This window comes from Plectrocnemia conspersa, unplaced genomic scaffold (genome assembly GCF_051122295.1).
Source record: "Plectrocnemia conspersa isolate PC_06_02 unplaced genomic scaffold, ASM5112229v1 ptg000008l, whole genome shotgun sequence".
In the NCBI taxonomy this organism is placed as follows: domain Eukaryota; kingdom Metazoa; phylum Arthropoda; class Insecta; order Trichoptera; family Polycentropodidae; genus Plectrocnemia; species Plectrocnemia conspersa.
Genome location: NW_028277172.1, coordinates 16900889 through 16914420, shown reverse-complemented (window position 1 = coordinate 16914420; position 13532 = coordinate 16900889). Strand labels below are relative to the sequence as shown.

Sequence of the window (13532 nt, the reverse complement as noted above, 5' to 3'; positions counted from 1 at the left end):
AATCTAATATATTTATATGAACCCTTTTTCCCTTTTAAAAAATAGATGCATGTATTCAGATTTTCTATAATGACGTCATCAATATCAATCTTGATACAGGTCAAAGGTGAGTCATTTAATCTAATCATAATGTTGTTGTTAAGATGAAATATTCCATAGCTATTAACACGTGTTGAATATGTGAGATCATCTCTAATAAGATCTAATAATAAGCAATTAAAATTTTGCACACAGCCAAAAATGAATGATGAAATATCGTCACTATATTACTACTAGTAAACAACCACAGAGGGTAGTTAAAAGTAGTACAATGTAACTGAAAGTTGTATATATTTATTATTTAGTATCAGTGCTATAACTATATTTTCATACACATTGGAAAAGTATTGAACTTTTTTTAATTTCATAATCATTATAAGTATTTTTTAATTTTTGAAAGATAAATACATTTTAACTTACATACGAAGTAGTAGAAACGAAAATATTGAGAAAAAATTAGAGAGCATTATTCGAATATGACTCAATTAATTCAAAGTTATGAATCAGAGTTGCAGTTTTAATGTTTTGTATTAATGTCGAGGCTTTTTGATTCCGAAAATGTATGTAGTTGTATACAAGATTAATTTATAGAGCCAATTTTAAACGAGTTCGACTTGCGCAGGCACGAAAAATATCAATTCTGGATTTGACGAGGGTACTGTTAGTCAGAGAACTGTAAAGCGTTAGTTTGAAAAATTCGTACTGGCGTAATTAACCCTGAAAATTAGTCTCGTGGAAGATATCCTTCTGCTGACTGATTAAAAAAAGTGAGAAACGCTAACAAATGTTTGAACAATCGCAGCAGATTTTTTCTGCAACTGTTTCACGACATCTGGATGCCTAGGAAAGGTACAAAAATTGACGATATGTACCGCACAAATTGATCGAAAGACAAAATCAGTAAGGTTTAAAAGTCTGTTCCACTTTATTTAGCAGAAACAATATATCAATATTCTTATGGAGAATTACTACCTGCGATAATAAATGGATTCTATATAATAATCAGAAAAAACCAGGACAATAATTAGACTACAGAAAAGTTCCATAACATTATCTGAAACTGAGTTTGCACCCCAATAAAATATGGTGAGAGTATGGTGGTATTCTATGGTAATTATTCAACAATCATTTCATAAACCAGGTTTGTTTTAAGAAATATACAATTAATCATAAAACATCCAATGTTGATCAACAGATGCGAGACCTCATTCTTCACTAATTATTCTTAAGCGAATCAGGATTAGAAATTTTGCCTCATCCTCCATATTCCCCTGATTTTTATCACATTTAGACTATTTCTTAGAAATACAAAATTAAATTTTTTGTGTAATATTTTAAAGATCTTCGACGACTTCATAACCTTTGAAAATATTTTTTTTTTTAAAAAAAGAAGAATATCTGTTGAGAAATCTATGCGAAAGGGCCAGGAATTTCAGATGCATATACGGAGAGCGTCATTCATTTTTTTATATAAATGAAAAATTGCGATTGTAAAAAGTTTTAATAAGATAATTTAAAAAAATATGAATACAAAAACATATTTTATTTTGAAGTAGCTCGTTTTATATTAAGGAAACTCATCTTTATCAATAAAAGAAATAAGTACTTTTTATAATTTTTATTTAGAAAAATATTTATAAAGAGATCTATACATGGATCCTTCAATTTAACTAAACGAAATATAAAAATAGAGATCAAATACAAATCTGAGATCATGTATCATATTTTTTATGATAAAAAACACTTTCATCATTATCTAAGATTTAAATGGTACATATAATACAATTTTATACAATACATAAACTTTGGAACAATATTAACTTAAATGTTCACAAAAATATTTTTCTACAATGGTAACAATTAATTCATTGTCAATATAACATATTAACATAATATAAAATAATGTATATTATTAATTAAAGGTAAGCTTTGGAAACAAATTTGACTTTAAGGTATACAATTTAAATAAAAATATTTTTCTATGAAACTATATATATCTTCCTTGTAATTATCTATTCATAAAAATAACACATATTTAATTTTTTATTACTATTACTACTTTGTTCATAATAATTTTGACTTTGCACTGAAGTACTCCACACATTATTAAAGTCGTTTAATCTAGTCCTCGATTGATCCGTCATCAAAGTCCTCTCGCAGTTTTCCATTATGTTACCGACAATCTTCTCTTTGACTCTTCTCTTGGCATCAGTTAATAACGCATCTTCGCTCTGCCTTTTTCTAAACCTAGATTCTTCTATTTGACTATGCTTATTGATAATCTTCTTCTCAATCTTCATCCTAGGATATTTATGATGCTTTTGCTCAATCAAATCCATCAGTATATCTTCGTTATTCTCGTGAATTACGCTCTTTGATATTTTTGGTATTATTGTAGTATGATTTTTTACATGTTTTCTGAGGCTAGATGGATCTGTGTATCTTTTGGTGCATCCTTCCACTTGACACGCATAAGGTCTCTAAAAATACATAAAATTATAATAAATACAGCATTAAAAATAATTGATTGAATTATAAAATATACTAACAGCATTGAAATGCGTTCTTTGATGCTTAGCTCTATCAGAACTGTTGGAAAATGCTTTCGTACATCTAGGAGCTTGACATCTATAAGGTCTCTCTCCTGTGTGCGATCTGCTGTGTATTTTAAGGTTTTCCAATCGTGAAAAAGCTTTTCCACATCCTGAAAACTATAAAAAAAACAGTTAATTAATTGATTTATTACTACATTCATTAAGATATTTCATCATAATTTTTGTGCTATTTGTGCAAAATTGTATTTGCGTATCAACGGCTGATCTCATATATTTAACACGTGCTAGCAACTATGCAATATATCAGTTTCAATAACAACTAAACGATTAAATTAAGCGATACGGCTCTGACCCGCTTCTAAATCGATCTTTGTGATGTTCATATGCAAAATATAAATACATGTACCGGTTCAAAGTGCACTAAGCTATACAATAAATAATTTACATGTAATAAATCATTTACACGGTTGAATCTATCAGAAGCTAAACTATGGGGCACTTCTCTTCTATTAATATTACTGAGCACTCCTTTTAAGTAGTTGTTGTTCTACAGATCATCTAATTATTAGCATACATTTTTTTTATATTACATTTCATTTAAAATGAATGTTTTTAATATTTTTCATATAACTTTGTTCCATAGTAATTATTATTAAGCTCTAGTACTATTACAGTCATTTATTTAATTTTCACATGGTGTTTGTGTTACATTTTTTTGATATTTAATAGTTTTATAATAGTAATTGCTATACACCTAAATAATTATGCACTGTAAACTATATTCAAAATGATTATTGAAGTAGAAAAAAAATTTTAAGACACGTGTAAAAAATAGAGGTTATGTGAAAGAAAAGTCAGAAGTTTAGTTTATTCTAAATTAAACTAATTATTCTCAAAAGCACATTTAGCTAAAAATATGAATCATAATTATATCAAAATGCGAATCAATGTAAATTTTTACTACAAAAAAACATTTCCAAAGATGCAAGTGATCATTGAAGCAAAGTATTGCAGCAATTTCTTTCAGCAAAATGTTTATTCAAGAGCTTCAGTATGACTTCAACGTTACACCTGAGTAAACAAAGTTAATAATTATTAAGTAAGTAGTGAAATATCAGACTCAATTCAAGGTAAACTATTATTGCAGCTCATGAGCAATATATGTCAATATGCATTATTTAATTTTAATTATTCACGACGATATTCATCCGTGAGATGAGGAACATCTAGGAAAACTTTAGCTGTGATGATCACTAATAATCACTAATTCTGATCTCATAGACACATTAAAAATAAAAAAAAACACGTATTCATATGCGATTTAAATCCAGGTATTTCAGGTATTTGTCACTGATTTACGCTTCTATTCTATCATGATGCCATTTGTTAATGATGATTTTATAATTTATACATTTTTATGACTTTTCAATTATTATTTATGCTTATAGCTATTTACTCATCTTATTAAATAATTATTAAAATATTTATATATTTATATTATAAGTAGTCTTATTTTAGCTTTTCGTTATTTAAATATTTATATAACTAATCGTAAAGTTTTGGTTTATATTTTCATTAGAATATATTGAAAAATTGAATTTAATAAAAAAACAAAATCCGACCAACTCTAAAAACACAATATTAATTTCGGCAATTACAAAGTTATATTTTATTGTTATTAGTTGTTATTGACATGACTTGTAAATCACATAAATATAAGAAAATAAATTTTAAGTAAAAAAAATGGCGCAAATAATTTAAAAGGGAAAAAAACTTTAATATTATCCATTAAAAAAATCCACAGTGAACAATATTATCTAGGAAGTATGAATATTTTTTGAAATTTCGGCAATAACAAAGTTGTTTTTTATTTATTATTTACTTATGGGTTATTAGTTTTTATTAACATGGGTGTTATAAATTACATAACTATAATAAAGTAAATTTTATACAACACAATTAACAATTTACAGTTAAATGTGCCATTTTTTATTACTTAAAATTTATTTTCTTACATTTTTGCATTTATAACAGCCATGTCAATATCAACTAATTGCCAACAAACAAATAACGAAGAAGAAGAAAACTTTGTAATTGCCGAAATTTCAGAAGTTATTCATATGTCATAATTAATATTGTGCACTGTCGAGTTTTTTTAATGGATGATATAAAAGTTTTCTTCTCTTTTAAATCAATACGAATATTGTTTAATTTATTGTCTATTTAAAGTAATTTTTAATAAAGTCTTTTCAGTATTCGGAATAATTAAAATAAGTTTAAAACAATAAATGTTATGTTATTTTTGACATTAAAATATATATATATATATTTTTTATAACAAATGTATGAAAACTCTAGCCTTCTTAGTATCTACTTTAAAAATTCTACTCTTATCTCTGCTTTTTTCAGAAAAACTTCTCTGGTTATTAAAAGTAATGTTTTACGATATTGTATATATATATATATATATATATGTATGTATTTTAAAACTAAGTAAATTGACGAATAAGTAACTATATTGTCAAATTACATTTTATTTCCATTTATTATTATCTTAATATTCTTTATGTGGCTTTAAAGCTTTAAAATGTTTTTTGGAATTAATTTTTAATACTTACAGAACATTTGTTGGGTTTATGGCCAGTATGCACCCTCATGTGTATGACGAGCTTGTATCTCGCGTTAAAAGGTCGTTGATTCCTGGGACAGGAGTCCCAAAAGCAGTTGAATTCCTCTCCTTGAATCACAAAAAAAAAACAGTTCAGCGACCCTATATTTTGCACATTTTTAAGCTTTTTTGCTTTATCATAACACATACAGTGAGCACATTGGCCCCATAGAGGTAAACATCAAACACCTATTTTTTCATCAAATCAAACCAGACAAACATGTTTAACATATGTATGGTTCAGAGCATTGACTTTTAATTTTTAAATATGAAAATAAAAATACCTCTGAAAGAGTTCACGTGTACTTTTTCAATGTGATCGACTAGAGTCGCTTGATTTGATGATGTGTTGTTGCAGTCTTTCCATAAGCATGGTCTTTCACCTAAAAACATGAATTGATTAATTAACAAATATATTTTTATGCATATACTATGATTTGGATGAATTAACAATACCATTTGCATCCATTGTGCTAGTTACTTCATCAGTCTGATTCGGTTTGCAATATTCTTCAAATCCAATCATATCATCTTCTTCATCATCTTGAAGATAATTCAGCGAATCCAAATCCGTAATCAAATCACTATCGATCTCATTACAATCGACTGAATCAGTCCTAGTATCATCTTCGAATACTTTGAGTTCAAAATCAAAATCGTTTTTTATGTCCAAAGTTATATTATCAAATAATTCTGTATAATCACTGCTCTTATCTACTTTCGCTTGACTTTCAATATTCATATTTTCAGGATAGTAATACGCATCTAGGTTATTAACAGTTAATGGTTTGAGTTGTTTGGATGTATATAAATCCAAATTGTTTGTGATATTCTCATCTATGGGCGTTTCGGTAAATCTGTTGAAATGCTTTGAAAAGGCAGTTTCTAGTGGAGGTAAGCGGCATCTTTCAATATTAGGTGATTCGATGATATCTTCTGATATTGAATCGGGAGTCAATCTCCCCGTATATATACTGTCAGGCATAGATAGATTCTGTTCCAAATCTGTTCCAAATATGTTCCATTGCTCTTCTACGGTTTTCATTGAGCTGTAATCTGAAGTTGAATTATAATTATCGCTACTGTACGATTCCAATTGTTGACAATTCGATTCGATTTGAGGTTGCCAAAATGTCGTATCTAGAAGTGATTCTGTTGTAGTTTTAGATTTGATTGGAGCAAAATGGTCGTATGTTTGATTAGTTGTATTTCTACCCTTCTCTGACTCTAACATGAACATAGTGTTAAAGTGTAGCTCCAAATCTGATATCGGCTGACATTTTTCTTCTATCATCTTCTCTCGATTTGGTGATGATGAGAATGGCGCAAACGGTGGCGGGACGAAGAAGGGATAGCACGAATCTGCGTCCATCTTATATTTGCAATTATAAATATCTCATATCTGTTCCGAAGCACGTGCCTCTCGAAAGTCGAACCACTTCAGTCTTTTTTCTCTTCTTCTCGTTCTTCAATGGCTCGTGTATTTTTGTCGACTCTCGTCATCACAATCGTGTATTGTTTTGGTCGATAATTTTTTTAGGGGCATGCGTCTGTTTTACCCCACGTATCGGCACATGTGCCTCAAGACGCTATTCTTGTCCGACTTGTCCACAGCACATGTACGCTGGTCTTCTCCAAGAACGATTTTTTATTATGCAAAAAACAGATCTTCAATGAAACTCGATGGACATCTGCAAGCCAAGAATAAAAAGAGTCATTAAAACCAAATATCAGTTATCAGATGAGACAGTTCCTCGAACAAGTTGTGCAACTGATGCATAATATATATTTTTTATACCAAAAAGGAAATGCATAACATTTAGACATGATACATACATTAAGAAGATTTTTTGTCACCCCATCTCGCGAGGGTTCAACTCATTATTTTTATGTGTGAGCCGTGCATGCAAAAAAAGTTGATTGTAACGATGCTTTCGACCTTATCTGAAACCATGTGGCGTAAACGATTTCAACCTTGAACCGTTCAGTTAAATTTGTGGGCTGTAAAATCTGCGGTTTTGTTTATGTATCAGTATTGGTTAAATAAACATTAGCACGTAATTAAAAATATTGCATGCAATAATTCAGTTGCTTACATTCATGAATAAATAAACTTTTTTATTCCTCGGATAATTAATGTAAACAACAAAAAAGTGACACCATCACTATATTTTTTTGGTAAGCTAAGAATTTGGACATCCCCTTGAAATATCACTATATAACAAGTCATTTGCCATAAAGATAAGATGTATTAATTTATTTGTTCCATACAGTTTAAAAAAATAAATTGAGTGTGAATCAAAAAATATTTTAACTGCACTTGCATTAAAATTAATTTCTATACAAAGTGTATATTGTATTGATTTAAAACTGCGTTTTGCACTCTAGGTTAAATTTATGGATTAAAAATAATATGCGAAAAAATCTAATAATGCATATAATACAACCGTAAAATATGGTAAATATAACAAAAGATTTTTTTATGATTATTTAGTTTTTTTAGTAAATAGTTTTTTACAATAAAACTACATAGTAACATAAATACGCGTCACTACCATTTTTAAAAAAAAATTGTAAAACAAATAACGAGATATTTTTGTAGCTAGTTTTATATGTAAAACATATTATTTTATACTCAGCGAAGCGGGGGACGAAAGTACCCCATCTTTTTAATTAATCATATAATTTTTTAAATTTATGTAAAAGCTTATTTTTTAAATAGCTTTAATGTGCAATAAAACAAAAGAAACGTAGAAGAATATTTAAGTGTAGAATAAAACAAAATGAAACGGCCATAAGGGGTTTTGCATCACAACCGGTTAGGTATTAAAATATGCAATAAAATCTTTTTTTGGACCCAAAATACCGTAGCCAAAAATGGGTATTATTATTAATTGGCAACAATTCTGGGGTCCAGCCGTCCCCCTGATCGTATTTTTACTACTTTTACGATAAAAATATAAATATAGCTGCAGAAACTTTTTAAATCATATTTAGTAATTCATTTTTATTAAATCTCCTGTTGTAATATGATAGTAACTAAAAATGCAATTCATTAATTAAAAAATAAATTAATGAATTTTGCTATATATTTTTATATGTCAAAAATAAGAAAAATAGATATTTTGTTTTAAAATGTAATTTAAAATATTTTTAAACTGCTAATTATCTGATTAACTTGAAGCTAAAGAGTACCAGTTAGTATAAAAATGTAAAAAAAATGTATCCTAAAATTAATTTAATTTTTTTATATATTTTTTTGTTCAAAACACTACTGACCAATTAAAAAAAAATTGTTAATGTTAAAAAGTGTAATTTTACTTTTAGAGTTACATTATTAGGTTCAGCAATTAAATATATATTAGCAATGATATCAAATAAAATATGAAGTAAAAAAAAATATTTGTCCCAATTTATTGGGTCAAAATTTTTATTTAATTTTGCTCAGTAGTGCTAATAAATGGACAGTAGGTAAATTATCAGTATTTTTATTATGTAAGGAATTGTTTTTAAAATTTTAAATGTATTGTTTTAAAAGAAAATGTTTAGTCTATTTAGCATTGCTAGTTAAAAATCCTATATAAACAATTGTTATATTTAAATCACATTAAATTCTAATAGTATTGCATAAATGTAAAAAAATAGATAATAGTATCGAAGCTTCACTGACCGTTTATCAAAAAATAATAAAAGATACTGACCGTTTAATTTATTGCATATTTTTTCCCATTCTAAGCTTAGTAAATGTTTTTATTTTAATCAGATAAATAAATCATGTATTTACATATGAAAATAAAATTAATTTCGAATTTTTTTTATTATTAAAAAAAGTCTAAAAATAACGTAATATAAATGTTCATAATCTAGTAACGTTTATGATTCATACCAGACATGTGTATTAGTATTGTTAATTTTTTACAGAAATGTAGAAAATAATATAAGTTATATTTTTTTTAATATTATATTTGATCAAATTAATATTTTTGCTTTAAATAAATATTTATGAAATTAAGCGGAAATTCTACAGCAAACTTGACACATGCAGAGTAATATAAAATTATAACAACTTATTATATTATAGTCACCTGAATTTATTTATATGACACCATTGACTGTAATTTCCATAATTTTAAATTTTACTATAACCAAGATAAAAATTGAATATTAACTATTTTTTATACTTAAATCACAATAAATTCAAATAGTACTACATAGATTCGAACGTAATAAAATATTTTTTTTATTAAAAATATAAGCAATCAAAGATTTACTGACCGTTTATAAAAAAAAAAAAAAAAATACTGACCATATAATTTATTGCATATTTTTCCCATGTTAAACTTAGTAAATGTTTTTTTTGGATTTTTATTTTAAGCAGATGATCCTGTATTTATATATTAAATTAATAATAAATTAAAATGTATACATACATGTTCATAATGTTCATAATCCAATACTAGTAACGACTATGAAATATCAGACATGTGTATTGGTATGGTCTCTTTTTTACAGAAATGTAGAAAAAAACATTAAATATATGACTTTTTCAATATTGGACAAATTTAATATTTTATGTTTAAATTATTAAAATTATGCGAAAATTCTAAAGTATATTTGGGACAAGAAGAGTAATATTAAATAATAACAACTTATCTATAAAACCATTGGTTGTAATCTCGATCATTTTAAATTTTGTTTCAAATAAGATAAAATACTAAATGACAACATTTAGTCACGTCTTTACTTATTTTCATTACAACACTGGTTGCTATCTCGATTATTTAATTTGTCGTTATACGAAGATAAAATACCTTCAGTAAATTAGTCTCATTATTAGTTCAAATCAATTGAAGACATGTCCAAAATACATGTTACTAAATATGAAGTAAACAATACATATCTAATAAAATTCAGACGTCACATTGTGTTAAACTTGTATTACATTTTCTAGACTTTCAACTAATAAAACTTTTTATGTTCTTATTATAATTGGAAATATAAAAAAAATGACCTTAAATGTAAATTGTATAACTTAACTAAAAAAAGTAGTGACTGTTCCTACCCTTATTATACATACGCTATAGATGATCAAAATAGCAAGCATTTATAAAATATAGTCACTCAAAAAGGACTGATAAACATTTTTCATGTTAAAAATATTTCATATGTAAATTGTTGAATGTAATAAATTTTATAATTTTGCACATTTTGCACTTAATGAAAAAGTTCAAAATAACACATCGATAACCCTTCGTCGCACAAACATTTACTCAGCAATAAACTTCTTATCTCTTTCAGAGTCGATTGCACGCGTAACCTCCGTTGACCCATCTCGTTTGTCTTATCAACACAAAATTTGATGAGCAATCGTAGCGAATGACGATCATATTAGATTATCGTCATCAACATTATTCACACTGATCGTTGAGAATTATATGCAGATTATAACTCACCAATAGATGACGTTTGATGCACTTATAGATAACAGCATCTCCCTCGGGAAGGTGTTGAAACGGTGACGCGGTGTGTCCTACTGGTGATTTGTTTACCCGCCTTCGGCGCTGACTGTCACTGCCGCCATGTTGTCCGCCATGATGGACGACAGTCACATTTCGTGCACATGGTCGCGTATTCGCGGCTCGTTATTTTTTCCATTCTTCGCGTCATCTCGTCACCGCAATTGTTTACCCCCACCATCTCGAATAAAAGAGTTGAGAACATGTGGTGCACCCGATTTTTTGTGCTTCGGTGCTCGATCCGTATGTAAGGTTTATGTAAGAAAAGCAGCCGTAAACCATGTGGAATGTAAAAGCATTATCAAAGATGATTACTAAATAAACTGTAAAAAAATGGTTAAGTTAAATAAAAAAAAATCTAAATTCAACCAATTAAAAATAATAAAAAGGAGTACGATAAGGAGATGTCTTGTCGTCAGTTTTGTCCAAAATCGCATTGGAAGGAATAATAAACAAAATCGATCAAATCGAGGATATGAATCTTTCGTAAGATGTAATCTTATGTTGACTTAAAATTTAAGTCTTAAAGTAACGACGTAGATCTGAAGCGATGATTATACGCTTAATTCTTTCGGGTAGTTGCAACGAAATTGGGGTGCTTACTTAAATGTTCGAATGAAATTTGAAAAAAATCTTAGAATGAAACAATTTTAATACTTAAGATCTGGTTTTACTCGTGGGTTCCAGTAAGTATACATGAAATGAAAAGCGGTTGATTTAGACGTGTCGTCTCTTGCTTGTTCCAAGTCGTAAGCGAAGTGTCATGATCTAACTGAAATTCCTTATGTAAGTGGGTTTTGTACGCTGTGATTTACTCTTTCATATTAGAGCATAATCTCACATTAGGGGAGGCTTTTTTTCTTCCTATTCTTGATCATCTGGCTAATGCAATGTTTTGGAAGCGATAACTGTTAGTTATTATAAATACGGATTTAATAAATTATAGACAGGGCGTTCTTCTAGACCTGATTTAATTCCCGATTTTATTTTGAAGGGTTGCGAAGTCAGTCTCGCTGCTCCTCTAAAATGTATTTATGATCTGATTCTCAAAACATCATCATTTCCTGATCTATGGAAATGCACAAAAGTCACACCTATTCATAAAAAGGGTGACAAATTATATACAAAGAATTATAGACCAGTCGCAGTGTTGTCAGCTCCTGCTAAATTATTTGAAATAATTATTCATAAATATCTATAATCACTTTCGGCAAGTTTTGTTAGACCAACAGCACGGGCTTCGTCCTGCCCGTTCCACTGTTACTAACCTTCTGTCGTTCACCAAAACGGTGACAACTTCTCTCGATGCGGGAATTCAAGTAGACGTCGTGTATACAGATATTGAGAAAGCCTTTGACAAAATTTGTCATAGGTTATTTTTAAAAAAATTGTCGAACCTCGCTTGCTTAGATAATTTAACTCGGTTATTCTCGAGTTATTTAAGCAATCGTAGATAGTTTGTAACCTATGGTGGCCGATTGTCAAAAACATATTTAACCCTTCGGGGGTTCTTCAAGGATCCAATCTGGGACCTTTGCTTTTTGTGTTATTTATTAATGACATAAATACAGCAATTAAAAATTCAAGTTTTCTTCTGTACGCAGATGATTTAAAATTATATAAATGCATTCGATCTGTTGTGGACTCCTTCTCTCTACAAAGTGATTTAGACTCTCTGTGGAGATGGGCTTCCGTTAACCGTCTGCCCTTTAGTGTCGGAAAGTGCCATGCTGTGTCATTTTCTCGAACCCATTCGCCATCAGCTTATTTCTACCATCTCGGTGGTAACATTTTGACTAGAGAAACTTCCACTAAAAATCTCGGAATCACTTTAGAGAGCAAATGGAGGTTCTCTCTTCACATACACGACGTCTGTGATAAATCTTCCAAGATGCTCGGCTTTGTTATGAGGAATGCCTTTCACTTTGACGATCCGTCAGTTATTCGCATCCTCTATGACACCTTAGTTCGTAGCATTATTGAATCGGGATCTATAATTTGGAATTCCCGAATATCCAAATATTCCCTTTTAGTGGAAAAAATTAAAAAAAGGTATTTAAGATACCTTCACAAAAGCACATTTGGTTATTATCCGTACTTATATCGCAGCGCCTTTTTTTTAGGAGCGTTGGGATATGATTCTCTGAGTTCTCGCAGAAAGCTGTATGTCGCTAAGCATTTTTTCAAATTACTCAAAGGTGCTGTCGACAATTATTATTATTCTCGAGGAATTCCAGTTTTGGGTTCCGGAACATTTTCGAGAATCACGATCGAGACCTCTTTTGATGGCCGTTAGGGCTAGGACATCCGCACTTGCCGACTCGCCTATAGCTGTGGCCATCCGGCTCCTTAATACGCTGGCATTACATATTGACTTATTTAATGTTAGCTACGAGTATCTGATCCAGTTTGTATCATTTAATTTTGATATTTTATAATTTTTTGTTATGTTTAAGTATTGTTATATTTTTGTATATATACGTTTTTTATGTTTTATAAATTTAAAATTTGTTCTCGACCATCGTGGCGCATTGGGTTAACCTGTTAGGCCACGATGGTCTTAATTTAATCTAATAAATAAATAAATATATATTTTTATAGATTAGACAATGATGTAGTGCGGGTCTGGGAGGCGTATTCCACTGACCCTTAGATTTTATATTGTACTCTCTGATCCGCTCAAATATGTGACCAGCACGCGCGCTAATATCATGCTGATGAAGAAAATTTTTTTTTAAATAAGAGTTTTATAGG

At 29.0% G+C, this 13532-nt stretch overlaps 1 protein-coding gene across 1 annotated transcript; it reads right to left on the bottom strand.

Moving 5' to 3' along the window:
• Window positions 1-1644: 1644 nt before the first annotated feature.
• On the bottom strand, window positions 1645-10954 carry LOC148233175 (uncharacterized). The gene is made up of 6 exons (XM_088190737.1): window positions 10716-10954; window positions 5719-6953; window positions 5547-5645; window positions 5213-5331; window positions 2589-2750; window positions 1645-2519 (listed from the first exon to the last, which is right to left on the bottom strand). Exons 2-6 carry the CDS (start codon window positions 6632-6634, stop codon window positions 2052-2054), a joined length of 1764 nt encoding a protein of 587 aa, XP_088046863.1. The 5' UTR covers window positions 6635-6953; window positions 10716-10954; the 3' UTR covers window positions 1645-2051.
• Window positions 10955-13532: the final 2578 nt, after the last annotated feature.

Excerpts from the sequence above, each read along its gene's own strand:
- LOC148233175 (XM_088190737.1), bottom strand. The coding sequence starts at position 6,634 with ATGGACGCAGATTCGTGCTATCCCTTCTTCGTCCCGCCACCGTTTGCG. Across the intron at positions 5,646-5,718 it reads TAGCACAATGGATGCAAATG|GTGAAAGACCATGCTTATGG; the intron begins GTATTGTTAATT and ends TCATGTTTTTAG. Across the intron at positions 2,520-2,588 it reads AAAGAACGCATTTCAATGCT|AGACCTTATGCGTGTCAAGT; the intron begins GTTAGTATATTT and ends ATGTATTTTTAG.